Consider the following 17,570-nt stretch of genomic DNA (forward strand, 5'->3'; position numbering starts at 1 on the left):
CTCCCTGCGGGAAATCCGTGTAAAGAGCTCACAGGCCGGCCGAGACCCCCAGGCGAAAGCAGCGTTGATTGTTGTGCGAGTGGAGCTAGGGGCAAAGAGGAGACGTGGAGCAAAGTTTGTTTAGGCCATCCTGGCTGTTTTCTCCACTTGATTCCCTGGTTCTTGGAAAGCATCTGGGTGAGAGACAGAGATAGGCAGTTTTAAGGAATCCATTCTGTAAAGAGAAGTTCCTTACATGGCTTCAAAATAACTTGATGTTTCTTTCACCCACTTGAACTTTTCAAGAAAACTCAGAGTACATCTCATTAAACAATTCATCTGTTTTAACATAATGCAAGTACAAACGGATGTATATTCTGCTTTCAGGAAAGGGATGATTTCTCATCTGCTGCCTGCTCTATGCAGGTGCAAGAGTTCAATGGAAGCGGACACCGGGCCTTCAAAGTGTGAGAAAGACATGATGTTGTCTTCCTTGAAACGCAGCAAGGACAAAACCACGCCAGTGTTCCTTTAAGGATGGTATAGCCAGTAGTGTGGCCTCCCAGGAAATACTGGGCAAAGTATCTCACTATTGCAGAAGGGCTGTCCTTGTTTTCAGAGCATTGGTTTCCTATGCTCTGGACAGAACAAAGCAGTGGAGTCTGAGCAGGATATGGGTACAGAAGAACTTGGCGGGCACAGGCTGAGGGTCAGAAGGAGCTACCCAGGACGGTGAGTACACTGGTGTGGGCTGGTTGAGTCAATTTGACACTACATTGTTAGAATTGCTTTTCTATCACAAGACACTGAATGACTCGCTTGGCAGATCTGTGTGCTTACCACCTTGAAAAACCAGTGTCCAGATTACATTCACCCTCTTTAGATAGCAGCAGAAAATAAATTTGGAAAACTAGATATCAAATCCTTGCTCCTCAAAAATATCAAGAACCGCAAAAGTCTGTTCTTTGTGTGTCTGCTATAACTTCCTATATATGAGGGGTCTTCAAGAAGTTCATGGGAAATGCATATTATGAAAAAATTATGCATGGGTTTCAAATTTTTTGCACCAAAATAAACTCTTACTAACTTATTATGACATGTCTGAACAGGATGTAGTCTGAACAGGATCTAGTTTGAGGCACTAAGAAGGATAAGACATCAGTTTAGAAAGAGCCCCTATCAGAGCAACATGAATTCTGCTAAAATTGAAGCAAGAACAAACATCAAATTTATGGTGAAGCTTGGGTGGAAGAATGGTGAAATCACAGATGCTTTATGAAAAATTTATGGGGACAATGCCCCAAAGAAATCATCAGTTTTCAAATGGGTAACTCATTTTAAGAATGGACAAGATGCAGCCCATAGCAACAGACCATCCACATCATTTTTTGAGGGAAAAATTAATCTTGTTCATGTCCTAATTGAAGAGGACAGATGATTGACATCAGAAACAATAGCCAACCCCACAGACATCTCAACTTGTTCAGCTTACACATTCTGAGTGAAAAAGTTGAGCAAACTTTCTACTCAATGGGCACCAAAACCATTGCGCCCAGATCAGCTTCAGACAAGAGCAGGACTTTCAAAGGAAATTTTAAACAAATGGGGTCAAGATGCTAAAGCATTTCTTTGAAGAATTGTAACAGGAGATGAAACTGGCTTTTCCAGTGTGATCCTGAAGACATAGCACAATCAAAGCAATGGCTAACAAAAGGTGGAAAACAAAAGCAACAGCAGAACAGGAAAGAGCAATGGTCAGGGCAACAGTTTTTTGGGATGCTGAAGGCATTTTGCTTATTGATTTTCTGGAGGCCTCAAGAATGATAACATCTGCTTATTATGAGAGTATTTTTTTTGAGACAGAGTGTCACTCTGTTGCCTGGACTAGAGTGAGTGCCATGGCGTCAGTCTAGCTCACAGCAACCTCAAATTCCTGGGCTCAAGCGATCCTTCTGCCTCAGCCTCTGAGTAGCTGGGACTACAGGCATGCACCACCATGCCTGGCTAATTTTTTCTATTTTTGGTAGAGACAGGTTCTCACTCTAGCTCAAGCTGGTTTTGAACTCTTAACTTCGAGCAATCCGCCCACCTCGGCCTCCCAGAGTGCCAGGATTATAGGCGTGAGCCACCTCGCTCGGCCTATGAGAGTATTTTAAGAAAGCCAATGCTTTGGTAGAAAAAAACTGGGAAATGTTCACCAGAGAGTCCTTCTCCACCATGACAATATTCCTGTTCATTCCTTTCATCAAACAAGGGCAATTTTTCAAGAGTTTCCATAGGAAATCATTTAGGCATCCATGTATAAATCCTTATACCCCTGACTTGGCTTTTTCTAGCTTCTTTTTGTTTCCTAATCTTAAAAAATCTTTAAAGGACACCCATTTTTATTCAGTTAATAATGTAAAAAAGAATGTATTGATGGGTTTAAATCCTGGGACCCTCAGCTTTTTAGAGATGAGCTAAATGGCTATGTCCACTTGCAAAAGTTTCTTGAACTTGATGGAGCTTATGTTGAAAAATAAAGTTTATATTTTTTATTTTTATCTTTTAATTCCATTTTTCCATGAACTTTTTGAAGTCCCCTTGTGTATCACCAGAAAAGAAAAAACTGGCAATGATTGTTAGTTTTAAAATGCAGAAAACAGAGGATCTCATCAGCTGGAATTTTGCAAACTTGTTGTGCCTGCTATCAACCTAAATCACAAACAGAGAGAGGATCTCAGAAAGAAAAGATATTTACTTGGGATTATAAAGCATCACGATGGGAATACACATGTTATAGTAAACTATGTGTATATTCAGGGAAGTAAAAGAAGACAAGGGTTTTTAAGGAAAAAATGAAGAAGATTACATAATTGTTTTGAAGTAATTATTCTTGCCAATAAAGATCATAAGGCATAACAAGGGTTATGCCAGTTCAAGGTTGGACAGGCGGTTGCTGGGCAGATGTCCTTGCAGAAGTATTTTTTTACGTGAGGTTGCAGTGGCTTTGTTCAAGTTTGTGGTTTTAGTAGAGTCTTTTGTGATGGATTTTGTGATTAGGCATGAAAATGCTCTCTTCTTGGCCTTTCTCAGCTCTCTTTTTCAGGGTTTTCTTAACATTAGTGACTCCATTTTGATTCTGACAACTTTTACATTTCTTTAAGTTTAATGAACTTCATCCCCACCCCAGCTAAGCCAAGGTGACTGATAATGAAAAAGACCATCTGTGAATAACCATTATTTATTATACCCTTTTGCATATAGACAGAAAAGACTTAAAAAAAAAGATTTAAAGCCAAATTTTCAAATTAATTATGCTATGAAGATAACATCTTGTGCTTTTGGCTTATCATGAACAGACAAGTACTGAAAATAAAATTTACCTACAGTTATATATATTTTTTGTTTCTTTTTGTCATTAATCTCCAGTTTGATTGCATTGTGATCACAAATGATTATTTAGAGAGGAAGACAAGGAGAAAATGAAATCAGGAATAAACTAGGGGGAAAAAAACATAAGCATGAGACGGGGCATTAAAGAGTAAAGAAAAGATAAGAAAACAAGGCACAAATGAAAAGAGGAAGTGAGGAAAAGTGGCTGGACAGAGCAGGATGGAGTGGGTCAGCCACTGGCTCGGCAGCAGGTGTGGACGTTGAGTAGTGCACATGATTGAGGCGTGTGAGCAGCCCAGAAAGATCTGGGGAGGGAGAGGCTCCAGGGTGGTGGAGGAGGTGACTGTGAACAGTCATCCTCAGAGAAAGCCCCATGGCTCCTGGGTTGCTATGGCCAAGAAACATCTCACTTGATCTGCTCTGATGATTTAAGTGTTAGGCTTAAAACTGGATCATGTTTTTCCTGTGTTAATTCCTTGGTCTTTTAGTTTTGTGGGTGAATTTAATTACTTCACTATCTTCTGTTAAATTGGAGGAATGGATTTTAATATCAGAAATGTGCCAGGAGCTCGAGAAACCATTCTACTCCTATTATGTCCTTCATTTGACATTCATTTTTGAGTCCCTGTGATGACCAGTACTGTGCCACATGATAATTACAAAGAGTCATGGACCTCTAAACATCTTATTTACAGTCATGTGTGTTGGCCAGTTCCCTTCTTGCTACTCCCACTTGAGAAAGAGTGAACAAATGGCCAAGGTGCCAGTTGCTTCTGAACCAGAAGAACATTTCATATCGCCACCATCTACCTGCAATACCATATTTGCCAGGGGAGGAGGAGAGGCGATGCGTTTCCTGAGCCACTCATTAGCGAGTTCTTTCCATGGGGGTTGGGGGTGTTAGTTACTGAAGCTGCCCTGAAATTTCATGGCATTCACAAGTCCCCAGGGAGGCCCTGGTACCCAGTAGTTACCAGCCAGGACACTGGAGCCAGTCTGCCCGGGTTTGAATCCTGGCTCGGTAACTAGAGTATGATCCTTGGGCAAGTTACTTAACCTTTCCTTGCCTCGGTTTTTCTGATCTACAAGTGGGTTCATAATAGTACCTGCCTTGTTAGGTTTTTTTGAGGATTAAATGAGCACATGCTTAGAACAGTGCCTGGCACATTGTAAGCAGTCAATGAAAATTAACTCTTATTATTATTATTCCAGAATGCTGGTGTCCTCACTCACGCACAGCCACGGGCATTGCTGGCCCTGCAGAGAGAATGCAGCTACCCAAGAGAACACAGATACAGGATGCTAAAGTTAGACAGAGCCGGAGCATCACACATTCCTTTTTATTAAAAAGGAAAACAGGCATGCAAAAATTTGCAAAGCATATTGGAGAGAAGCGAAGACTTCAGAAGAAATCAACTGATAGAGATTGCATACTTAAAGACTTTTCTTCAGCAAGTACATAAGCAAAAACTCAGACCTGTCTGTGAAGAGTGTTACGAGCCCTGAAATAACACAGTAGGACCTCGGAGCAGGGACTCAGAACACCATGGACCACCCAGAGGAGGATCCAGGAAGAACACAGACTTTTCTCTCAGCCACACTGCTGAAGTTTATTATCAGTTCTTCAGTGAGGAAGAACAGGAAATTGACAGCAAAACACTCTAAAATCTTTAGTATAAAGTTGTCATTACACTTTGGATTCAGTTATTCCTTTTTTAAAAAATCCCTTTGTTTTTATAAAGTCATGCATGAAGTCGGAGGCTCAGGGTGGGCAGTGTGGGCTGTGGTTGGGGAACTCGGAGCACCCATGCTGGGAGCACCCATGCTCGGAGCACCCATGCTGGGAGCACCCATGCTCGGAGCACCTGCAGGGGGATGGCGGGCCCAGAGGGGGGTGAGGGCCGGCTGCCCAGACCACCTGGGCCACGGTAGCGTCTTCATTTTCTCTCAAACACAGGACAAGTCACGGAAGGCATTTAGGCACATTAGTGACATATTCCGATTTGTTTGTTTTTTTTTAATGGATCATCGCAGCTGCATGTGGGAAATGAGTTTGAGAGACTAGAAAGGGAAAGAGAACTCTACCGGGGAGGTTTTCAACCTGGCCTTTGGAGTCGAGGTCTTGGTGAGCACAGCCAAAAAATACAAAGACCCCTTTGCTGTATGCATCACGTCTGTCCGCGTGCGTGCTCCCAGTTTGGTGCTACAAAATGGCACCAGACCACGGAAGAGGTCACCAAAGTAAAGTTCTCAAACGGTAGAGCTTTCATTTGTACTAAATTTCACTGAACCAAAAAGTGTCCATAACACTTAGCCATATGGAAGTTGGTGAGAAGAATGAATGGGTTTGACCCACTGTGACACTGAACGCTGAGGGGCCACCTGGATTCAGGACAACTGAGCAATAGCTAGAGGAATTAGGCAGATGACAAATAATGAAATTGCTGGAGGGTTTTATTAAACGTAAAGGTGAAGCATTTGGCTCAGGTCTGTGGCTCAACAATGCAACAAATACTTCACCACTGAATTCAGCCTACGGTGGTCGTGGTAGGAGGAGGCAATGCAGCCCTGTGGTAGGAGGAGGCAGCACAGGACCTGGCCCGCTCAGAGGACAGTAGGTGGAGAGGGGTTGCACTAGGACCTGCCTCAGCCCTCAACACTTTTGCCTTTGTGGTCCCTTTCTTCCATAAAAATCAAGTTATATTTTACAACTGTATTGGCTAACAAAACACACACAAAGATAATCCAGGCTAATTTATACTCATTATTTTCTTCTGATTTTAAAAGAAAGGAAGACATTTTTGTGGACCCTGAGGGTGGACATGTCAGCCCTGCAGAGGGCAAATGGTGGAATCACTGGTGGGTGGGTACGGAGAGGACAGGGGATGCAGTGGACCATGCCTTCACTCTCACAGGCTCCCGCCCTGTGCAAACGTGACTGGTCATCCCTCCAACAAAGCACTCCAGCGACCCAGCAAAAGTTCTGGCCATAGGTGTGCCAGAATTCGTGTACCGACAGATTCGTGTTCCCACGGATATGTACCAAGCTCCACTACGAGAAACAGTCTGGCAACCACAAATAATGTAAATATGTTTCCCAACCTTTGTGTCTCTTGAAGGATGTTCATTGAAATCCAATGTATAGCTCATCACAACACTTCTAGAAAAACCTGTTTCCTCCTAATTCCCTCAAGCTCTGCAACTGCTCTTTTTCCCAAACCCAGCAAATGGCAGAACTGAGCCCCATTCTTAGAGATGAACCAGAATTCAGAAACACCAAAATCGAGTACAGATTGTAAAATATATGCAAAGGCAATGGAAATACTTGAGGAAAGCAGCACCTTTTAGGCGGTTCAGTCTCAAGGAGCTCCCTTTGTGTCTGGATATTTTATTTGTTACACGCAGAGAAGCAGTAAATGCGTGTTGAAACAGCTGGTGCTTTTAGGCTGCAGAGCATGGAGCCCACTGAGGCCGCTGAGCTCCTAACATGACCTGCGTGTCCACGGAGGGTAAGGCTTCCCTGCCCAGACAGTGAGAAGTCTGTAGTTTTATATCTCTGGGCAAAGATGATCCAAGCCTGCTGATAATGCAAGAGCTCAGGAAATGTCTAACTCTAAGGCATAATTGCTGATTTTCACGTGCTAGGGGTGACCAGGTCGTCATCATATTATTACAAGCTTGAACAAAGAGCCCTAGGGCTCCGGCAGGATCTCTGTGCTGTTCAATCTTTCAGAACAGCTGGTGTTCCATATATACACATTTCTGTTCACCAGGGAGCCACTGCAGCTCCATCTGCTTGAAAAATGCATCAAAAGAGCCTGGACTCGGAGTTGTCAACACAACTCCGGAAGGTCATTCTGGGTCTTCCTAGGAACCATGCCCATCAGTGGCAAAACGAAGCCAACCCAGCCAGGGACTTGAAGGTGCTCTGCGTCAGGCCCTACAATTTTTGAGAACTTGATAGGTAAATCGCCCTGACATTTGAAAGCTGCAGCAGTTTCTATCTCACATGCAGTGGAAACTTTCATTTCTCTGTTAGGGTAGAGTATTTCAGCATTCCAGGGAAACAGAATTATCCTCTACCTCGCCGGGTGGTTGAAGAAACAACCCATTTTATACATTAAATTATAAATAGCAATTTCACAGGGCACAGGCTCCGGTGTGCACAACATGTAACTGTATCTTTCTCTGGGTGCCTCTGAGCCCTCATTTGTAAAATGAAGATTATATTCCTGCCTCAGAGATTATCGTGAAGATTCAGTGGACTAATGTAGGGAGGCATTTTGCCTGGCTTGAGTACAGAATAAAGCTTCTCTATTACACAAAGTACATTTAAATTCAACCTCAAGCTCATTCCACCCAGTAGCAGAAACTCAGTCCTCACTGAGAGGAAAGCCAGCAATGCAAAGTTCTCGTAGCAGCCTCAGAACAATGGCTTTGGGACAGGGCACTCGCCTTAGGTCTCCCTGTCTACCATGTTACCTGTCCTTGTTCTTGGCATCTCTGCCAAAAGTCTCAAAGGCTCAGGTCAGCCTGAGCCTGACCTAGTTCTTCTCTGCATTCCCGCCATAAGAGCTTGCTCTGAAGACAGGCGGCGTGGGCCGCCCCCACTGACGCCCGAAGAGTGAGGAAAGAAGCACATCAGCTAACAGCTCAAAATTATCCTGCCACAGTAGGAAGACGACCTTTTTCCCAGCACATTACGATTCCCATGGAGTGTTTGGTTGTATCATCTAGAGGCTGATGACCCTTCAATTGGCATCTCCAGTCCAGACCCTTCCCTGACCTCCAGATTCCTAGATCCAACTGACACGTGTGCTTGGAAATCAAACAGCGGCTTACACGGGGTGGGTTCTAGAGAGGATTTTGACTCCCTCATCCCATCTTCCCATCCCAGCCAGTGGCACCACCATCTACCCAGTTGCTCAAGCCAGAAACCCAGGACTCATCCGCAAGTCCTCTCCTTCCTTTACCCGCCTCTGGTCTACTCTATCCACTGGTCCAGTTGGACCTACATCCAAAATTCATAGCAAGTCTGTCCCCTTCTCCCTGTCTCTGTCACCACCACCCTACACCCTAGTCCAAGCCACCATCACCCACAGCCCGGGGCACACAGAAATGGCTTCCGATCTAGTCTCCGTGCTGCCCTCCTGCCAGCAATATTTCATTCTCTATACAGTGGAATCCCCTACTATGAATCACAGCATGTTACAGCCTCGCTCAAAACCCTCTGCTGGCTCCCCTTGCCACCAGAACCCTCCAAGCCGCTTGTCCTGGCAACCGCCATCTCTCTTTCTCTCCACACCCGCCCCCGCCCGCACTCTCAGCCGCGCTGGCCTTCTTTCTGCTGTTCCCCCCACGCCAAGTCATCTTCCTCAGGGCCGCCGAGGGTGCTGCTCTTTCCCCAGCCTTCTCTTGGTGGCTTGTCCTTCAGGACTCAGCGCAAATGCACTCCGGCGCTGACTACCTAAAACTAAACTAGTCCCGTAAGTCCCTTGGTAACACCTTATCCCGTCTATCACGTTGCTAACCATTTCCTGAAGTTACCTTGTTTTTCTAGTTGTTTATTATCCTGCCACATTAGAAACACATGGAGTTTTATTCCTACTACTTTATAGTTCTCATAGAATACACACACACACACACTCGCCCCTACCTAAACTCCATGGAACAAGGATCTTGTCAGGCAAAAGTAAATATTTTTTAATGAATGGTTTTATTTGATATTCATATTCCTGTCATTCATTCCCATGCAATTCACATGTAAGAATAAAATAAACTATTTGTAAATCTCTGAATCACAATATTCAATGATAAACTTCTTTGAGTTTATGCAAATGATTTCCTCTGCTAAAAATGTTTTTTCTTTGCTTTTCTGATGAACTCCTATGGATCCTTCATAACCCTGGTCAAGCAAGGAGCACTCATAGGGGATGAGGGTGGGACCTGTTGAGGCAGCAAGACAGGGGAGTATGTCACCATATTGCGTAGTCCGTGAGGCTAGAACCAGGAGCTTGAGGGAAGACTGGATTGGAATCTCTCCAGGTAAAATCCTGCCCTAGACCTGGAGCTCACTCTCTCCAGCAATAATTTTTCCAGAAAGCCAAGAAGGCAGCCTCAAGTATCTAGCAACCCACTCATCATCTTCATTTGCATGGTTTTTAGGCATCTCAAACTCAGTATGTCCAAACAGGACTTAGGATGTAAAAGATAACCACGTTCACCCACCTGCTCAGCCCAAAAGGTTGACCCCTTCCTCGCCCTCCTCCCCACCTCACACACATACCACCACATCCACCTGCCAACACATCTGGCCCCTTCCTCCTCTCTCCCCGCCCCTCCTCTGGCTCATGCTTCATAGTATCCTGACTGTGCCACTGTCATGACTTCTAATTGTCGCTCTCACACTTTGCCCTCACCCTTCATTCTCCACCCAGCAGCCAGTGCAGTCTTAGATCGTGGCTGCGCTCAGTGGCTCACACCTATGATCCCAGCACCTTGGGAAGCTGAGGCTGGAGGATCACTGAGGGCCTGGAGCCTGGGCGATGCACTGAGACTCGTCTCTACAAAACAATGTAAAAATCAGTGCACACCTGAAGTCCTAGCTACTTAGGAAGCTGAGGTGGGAGGATCACTTGAGCCCAGGAGTTTGAGGCTGCAGTGAGCTATCATCATGCCACTTCACTCCAGCCTGGGCAACAGAGTGAGACCCTGTCACACATGTGCACACACACACACACACACACACACACACAAACTTAGAGCTTAGATCCTACCACCCTCTGCTCAAAATCCTCCAATAGCTTCCTATCATATTAATATTTAGAGCCCTGGGCGAAACCTCACCAAGCCTACATGGCCTCCCTACATGACCTGGCCACTAACTACTCCTCTGGCCTCATTTCCTCCCACACTTCCATCTGCAGCACAGGAAGGAGGTGAAAGATACGGACTTGGGAGCAACTCTGCCACTCCCTGGCTGTGTGATGTTGGGCAAGTTGCTGAATGCCTCTGTGCTTCAGTTTCCTTATCTGTGAAGCAAAAGTGATGTTGATGATACTTTACTGAGCTGTTGTGGAATTAAAGGAGTCCTGAGAACAGCCTCCAGCACATGGCAAGCCTGTGCACGTGCTAATGGTTTTGAGTAATTTGATGTCTTAAAACCAGTGAGTACAAAAAAGATTAAAGAAGAAAATATAGTTGCAGGCTGTTACAGCCAGGTTTTCAAGACACATTTTCATGAAGCCTTTAGTTCTGTGCATGGTAGAATCTCCCTTTGCCCTTTCACACAAGAGAAACCTGAGAAAGAATCGAGGTCTCGTGAGTGTTGGTAGCATCAAATTGATTTATAGGTGGGTTAGTTTTGGGTTTTGGTTTTGTTTAAGTAAAACCCTGTTTAAAACTCACTTTTTATTATAGGTCCCTGGCTTTAAACACATACGCCTGGGGCAACCAGTCTTGGACTTCAAAGGGAGTGTGAAGACATGGCCTGACTCACGGGAAGGAGAGACACAGCGCTGCCAAGAGCTGCTGGAAGCGCTCATGGGCCTGGCAGGTGAGGGCCCTGGTTGGTGCTCCTGGCCTGGCAGAGTGACTATAAATCAGCTCGCGTCACGCTGCCACTGTCAGCTCGGGCTTCCCCAGGACCGATAGGCTTCCAAGCAACTACTCTAATATATCTGCTCTTTAACAGAATATAAAACTCGGAACAACGCTATCACCGCAAAGGCATTTTTTTCTTGTCGTGATGCCTTCCCTTCCCAATTCCGATGAGCTGATTTTTTTTGTGAATGGAAGAAAGGTAAGTGCACAACATGATTCATATGAATTTTTATATACCAGGAATAAAAGCTAAGCTTTTTCTTTTTTACTATGTTGGCATTTCTTATTTCTTTAACCTCTTTCTTCTTTTTTGAGTCATATGTAGCGCTATGAACTTGAACATGGGTCCTTTGTTCGAGTTTTGGTGCAAAATTTTTAAAGAGTGCAGGGGCTTTTTATTTGCTTTTTATTTTTCTTTTGAATCAGCAACAAACTGTTTTATTTGTTATGTTATGATGGGAGTGAATTCTGACAGTGGGTGCTTCAGGACACAGATGGCGAAAAACTCACATCCCTCCTTTATTTGGATAAAGCTCTACTTGTATTCACCAGCGCTATTTTAATAGAAGGTATATATAACATTGAGCCTGATAATAGCAAAGAACTTGCACATGATTTTGTCTGGCCTTGATAAATTCCCTTAGGCTGATCAACTCACCTAGAGGCCAACGCACCCCCTGCGTGGACCCTGCAACCAGCAGGCTGCTTTCCCCGGCACAGGACACAAGGCAGCCCCAGTGCTTAGCCTGAGCCAGGCGTTCCCAGCCCTGTGCTTTAAAAAGCAAAACAAACAAATGAAAAGTTTGAGATGCTTTAAAGTCAAAATGCATATCTAAATGTTTGAGACAATTAGAGAAAAACTAGTAAAATAATAAAGTAGAAAACTATTTCAGAAAGTGTTTTTGCTTCTCAAGTCTTGGTTATATGAGATGATTGATGTTCTTTCTGAAGGAGGAGGCAAAACTTTAATAGAAGCAAAAATTCTTGGGAATTTCACCTGTCGAATAGCAAGAAAAGGTCATTTCTAGGAAACCTATGAATTAATAAACAAAAAGTGAAAGAGAAAGAAAAGAACAAAGAAAGCCTGGGGTCAGTGACCTTGAATATCCTAAAGCCAACTGGAACATCAGGAAAATACTGGCTGGGTGACGGTTTGCAGTAAATCAAAAGCTAAGAACTTTTCTGAGTGTAAGGAAAATGGCCTTTACTGCATTGTCTTTGTTGATTAATAAAACTATATATTCTTTAATATTGTATTATAATAATCATTCTCTCTCCAGGACTGGAAACTTGAATTCAAAGCCGATATTTTGGTGGCCCCCTCTGTCAATGGCACAGCGCCACCACCACACTCTAGACAAGGCTCCTCTTTTTTTTTTTTTTTTTGAGACAGAGTCTCGCTTTGTTGCCCAGGCTAGAGTGAGTGCCATGGCGTCAGCCTAGCTCACAGCAACCTCAAACTCCTGGGCTCAAGCAATCCTGCCACCTCAGCCTCCCGAGTAGCTGGGACTACAGGCATGCGCCACCATGGCTGGCTAATTTTATATATATATATTATTTGGCCAATTAATTTCTTTCTATTTATAGTAGAGACGGGGTCTCGTTCTTGCACAGGCTGGTTTCGAACTCCTGACCTCGAGCAATCCACCCGCCTTGGCCTCCCAGAGTGCTAGGATTACAGACGTGAGCCACTGCGCCCGGCCAAGGCTCCTCTTTTGTTTCATATTATTTTTTATTTTTATTACCTGCCTTCTCTTTCTTTCCCTCCCTCCTACGTATTTTAAATCTATATTCTTCCCATCTACTTTTTATATGCTTATTTAGAAATGTAAATGTATCCTTAAAATACACACAGTGTTTGTGTGTGCATGAGTGTGTGTGTTCTTAACTTACATAAATTATGCTGTGATTTTTCAATCTTTTTATTCCTTTTGTGCCCCAGCACTGGTTTTGAGATCTATCCATGTTGCTCTTTGAAAGCCTGGCAAATCACCTCTAAATGCATAGTTCTCCAGGCTGTACATATCCTTCCCTTGCCTACTCAGCATAGATAGGACACCTCCAACTCCCTACCCAAGACCCCAAGACATGCTGCAGTGAACATCCTACGATGGGTCTCCTCACTGATATTGGCAAGAGGATCTGCAGGTGAGATTGTAGCAAAGTGATCTCACAGGTCCTGCCAGGTGGTTTTCCAAAGTACCACACAAGTTACATTTCCCACAATTCATTGCGCGACAGGCGCTGTTTCCCTGCCAATATATGACATGCCAATGCTTGATACAATCAGCCTTTTTAACTTTTGCTGATCTGACACGTGTGATGTGTTGTCTCGTTGTTGATTTTATTGGCATCTCTCTGATTACTAGTGAGCTTGCTCCTCTTTACATATACTTACTAAAAAGGGGTTCTTCAGCACAGCATTTTTCATATGATTACTGAAACATTTATTTTAAGTGGCTGGGAAATATTTATTCTAAATGTCAGAATTGCAGTTGGAAGCCAGCCTTTGATTAATTTCCCAAAGTCTAATCTTGCCTTTCTCCTTCTTCGTTTGGAACCTGGCCATATTTGTGCTCTTTGGCCCTAAGGCATTGTCATGATTGAAGGGGACAGCAATTAAATCAATCATGCTGCACTGGGTGGGCTGCTAAGGTGATTAGGGAACATTTACTGTTTACCTGGAATGTCGTATCAGGCAAACCAATGTCTTTATAGCACAGCCAGCCTAGTGTCATTAGGCCATGTTCCCCCCATATGGGGGAGACAGGAAAGAGGCATAGTCATCCTGGCTTGCCCATTATCATTCTCTATCCTCCATCTGTTCCCACCTTGAAATAATTTCCACTGCTGCACAATTATGGCGTTAAAGGAACTAGAGCTCCGGTGCTCTGTGTCTGCAGCACCACTATACTTGGTCCCCTCCGCACACTAAGACTTAGAGTGGAGGCGCGCCAAGCCCCTCTCTGGCTGAGTAAATCTTCTGAGGACTTGAAAGGAAACTTGGAGATAGAAGGCATTGTAAAAAGAAACAATGTGGTTTGTTGCCTTCTTCTGAGGTCGTGAAAATAAAAAGACACTTTTAGAAAAATGATGTCCTTTTGGTGGGGGGGGAGTCAGTGTTGCTACTCTTCCAGGTAAGTTTCTCTCCAGATCTCCTCCCTGATCTTGCCTGATCGCACCCAGCAGAGGAACTGCCGTGTCCCTCCAGGGCCAGGCAGGGCTGATGGCTTTCGTCTTGTGCCCTAGCTGCGATTTCTTGGCAGTAGCAGCCTGGAGCTCCAGGGAAGGGGCACAGCCTCATTCGCTCTCTGTTCCCTGTTCGCACACTGGCACCTCCATTTCACTGGGTGGGGCTGGGGGTACAGGAGTGGCTCCTCCATGACATACCAATTAGGGGCAGAGGTAGGGAAGCAAAATCCCTTGTTTTAGGAAGTCATCTCTGGCCAACCTTTTTTATGACTTTTTATGGCCATGAGTTCATCTGAGTCAATTTTGGAATCTGTATCTGTTCCCTATCTGGGCCCTTCCCAGGTATGCCTAAGGGAAAACAATCCAGAATTTATAATTGTCATATATTTTGGGACATTCAGAGACACTGAAATCATGCTGCACTATTTCTTCAAAATTCTAGTTCCAAGTATTAGAAAAGATTTTCTTTGTTTTTTTTTTTCTGTGTAAAGCCACAGCCCATCAAAAATAGGCCCACAAACAATGGATAGAATTGCCATAACACATTGATATTATCTTCCTAAAATCCCTTCTCTCTTCACAATGCAGGTAACAGAGAAGAAAGCTGATCCCGAGGTAAATCTCCTGTTCTACCTGAGAAAAGTCCGTATCCTTTCATTTTACTGTAATCGATCTGGATTGGATGGTAAAACAGAATACGCTGGGACGTAGCAAGAAAGTCTATACTTGTTCTAAATAAATGACCTTGTGTTTATTTGCAGAGTCTAGTTAGAGTTCAGAGAATGCATCAAAACATGTTTGATTTATGTGCTATTTGTTGTAATTTTTTTTACCTTGGCAAAACCAAAAGAATCGTGCAGTGAACCGTGAGTGGGCTCACTTTGGAAATAACTTTATGACCCTTGAGCCCCAGGGTCACTCTGGTGGCGATTTCATATTCAGGAGTGTTAGGTAGAAACATCTAGCCAAAGTTTTATCCTGCCAAATGTCCACAAGTGCATGTCACTGACAATAGTGTCCCACAAGGACAGTTCACTGACTTGTCCTACACCTTTTTGTAATCCTTATCAGAGAAAATAAAGTTTTATAAATATACTTCAAAACTCCAAAGTGTAGCTGATGCACGCCCAGCTGCCCACCTCTGGTCTTGACTCCCCGACTCCTCCATACCGTCAATATACCTTCAGCAAATAGTTATTCAAGAAGACTTTCTTGGCCAAGTGCTCAAATACCTGTAATCCCAGCACTTTGGGAGGCTGAGATAGGAGGATTGCTTGAGGCCAGGAATTCAAGACCAGCCTTGGCAGCATAGTAAGACCCCATCTCTACAAAAATAAAAATAAAAATTAACAAAGTGTGGTGACACAATGTATTGACACTGGTCTCTACGGAAAAAAAAATTAAATTAGCTGGAAAAGGTGGTGCACACCTATAGTCCCACTCAGGAGGCTGAGGCAGGAGGATCGCTTGAGCCCAGGAGTTTGATGCTGCAGTGAGCTATGACTGCACCACTGCGTTCCAACCTGGGCAACAGAACAAGATCCTCCCTCTTAAAAAAAAAAAAAAAAAAAAAAAAAAAAAAGAATTTCTTAAATTTGAGTGCAGCTATAAAGGGGCAGTAAAGGGAGTGATTGTGGCAGTGGTTACACAAATCTGTACATAAGATAACGTGGCATAGAGCTGCACACACACACGTGAGTGCATGTACTAGAGGTGAAATCTGAGTACGTTCTGTCATCTAGCTATCAGTGCTGCACCAGTGTCAATTGCCTGGTTCAGATGTCGTGCTACAGCCACGAGGGATGTCCTCAATCAGAGGAGGCTGGGTGATAGGCACATAGGACTGTCTGCACTATTTTTGTGACTTTCTGTGAGAATATATTTGAAATATATACTTATTTATAAGTGCCAAGCACTTACGTTAGTCTGTCCCAGCTGCTTCATCTTTCTCTCCAGACTCCACCTCTCACGACCCACACCCTTGCAGTCTGGTTTCCTAACCCTCAGTTTACTGCCCTGCCCAGACGGCCTCCTCATGTCCCTGTCTGTCCACGCTCACTCCAGACGCCCCCCCACCCCCGTCCTCCTCCCTCCCGTCTACTCGGTGTCAACATCTCGCCATACCCGGCAAGCCCCACCGCTCTCCTTTTCCGTCACTTCTAAATCCACTACACACATCACTGCGGTCTCTCCAGACACGCTAAAATGGAGACATTCACCTGGATTAGGAGCAAGCTGAAAATTCACGGACTCCCAAGTGAACATGGCCAGAACTAGTCTTTGGCAAAATCGCCCCCGGCCTCTCATTCCTCCATCTCCCAGCACCCCCCACATTCCTTTATGCTTCCTGATATAAATAAGTCGTTCTGGGCAAATAGACTCACCTGGCACTTCCAGCTCCCCACTTTTGATTAGAGCCAACAGTTCTGAGATGGCGTGGGGAATGCTATTTTTAACTTGTTTCTCGAGTGGGTGGTTCTGATGAATGGCCAATATAAGGAATGAGTATTTGTGGATAAACACAGACCTTCTGTCAAAGTCACCTTCAAGGACTCCCATGGCCCCTTCCTAAGCTCTGTATATTTATATTATAATTTTTTATATTTTTTTAAAGCAGGTCCTCCATACTGTAAAAACTTTAGGCTGCCACAAAAACCCCAATTTGCTGCTGAGTTGGTCCCTGGTTTGGGCGTCATTCCCAGAATGGGACACAGTCACACGAAGAGCAAAATTTGTTTGGAGGCGTCCCCACCTCCCTTCTGTCATTCCACACCCTCCCTGCCAAGGTCACAGGAACCCTCCAAGACCCGCAGCCTCCCATTGCGATGCTGCACCCACCCCGGCTGCCCTGCCCAAGCCTGCCGGGGCGTCATCTTCCCTCAACACCTGTCAGTCTGGTGTTAAGCAATCTGACCTGAGGAACCAGATAATCCCGCAGCTACTTAGGGCAAGGAGGGTGCAGCACGTTACAGTTGCTTAATCTCCGTGAGATCCCAGCTCTAGGATAAAACCAGAAATATGGGATGTCTCAGAGGGAGCCCCAATTGTTTGCCCTTCACATACCCTTCTTTGCAGGCCTGACATCTCTTGCAGTTCTCAAAATGATTCTTGCTTCATTTAGCTAACACATTTTATGGAGCACCAGGTATTCAGAAGTCATCTAGACTGACGCAGCGTCTGCCCTGGGTCTGGTGTGGGAGACGGCCAGTGAAGTGACAAATAGAGCAAGTGTGACAAGGGCTGTGCTGGGGGCTCAGGGAAGGGCCTGCAAGCAAGACTTGGGGAGGGAAGGAGGAGAGGAGGGTTGAGTAAGAGTTTTCAGGGCAAACCAAAGGCTTGAGGTCAGCAGCACGGGGCCAGAGACAAGAGAATATAGTTACTTGTGAAAAACTGAAAGAAGTTTATCCTGACAGATGTAAACA

The 17,570-nt window shown here is 44.5% G+C and overlaps 1 protein-coding gene across 1 annotated transcript in view; it reads left to right on the forward strand.

The window, feature by feature from the left end:
• The first annotated feature begins 10,986 nt into the window (after positions 1 to 10,986).
• LOC105856979 (aldehyde oxidase 4) overlaps positions 10,987 to 17,570 on the forward strand; it is a 63,222-nt gene continuing 56,638 nt past the window's right edge. The window contains exons 1-2 of the mRNA XM_076005785.1: positions 10,987 to 11,155; positions 14,737 to 14,794. Of these exons, the coding sequence (XP_075861900.1) occupies positions 11,102 to 11,155; positions 14,737 to 14,794 (112 nt within the window). The 5' untranslated portion in view covers positions 10,987 to 11,101. The remainder of the gene's footprint in view (positions 11,156 to 14,736; positions 14,795 to 17,570) is intronic.

Source organism: Microcebus murinus, chromosome 8 (genome assembly GCF_040939455.1).
Source record: "Microcebus murinus isolate Inina chromosome 8, M.murinus_Inina_mat1.0, whole genome shotgun sequence".
In the NCBI taxonomy this organism is placed as follows: Eukaryota; Metazoa; Chordata; class Mammalia; order Primates; family Cheirogaleidae; genus Microcebus; species Microcebus murinus.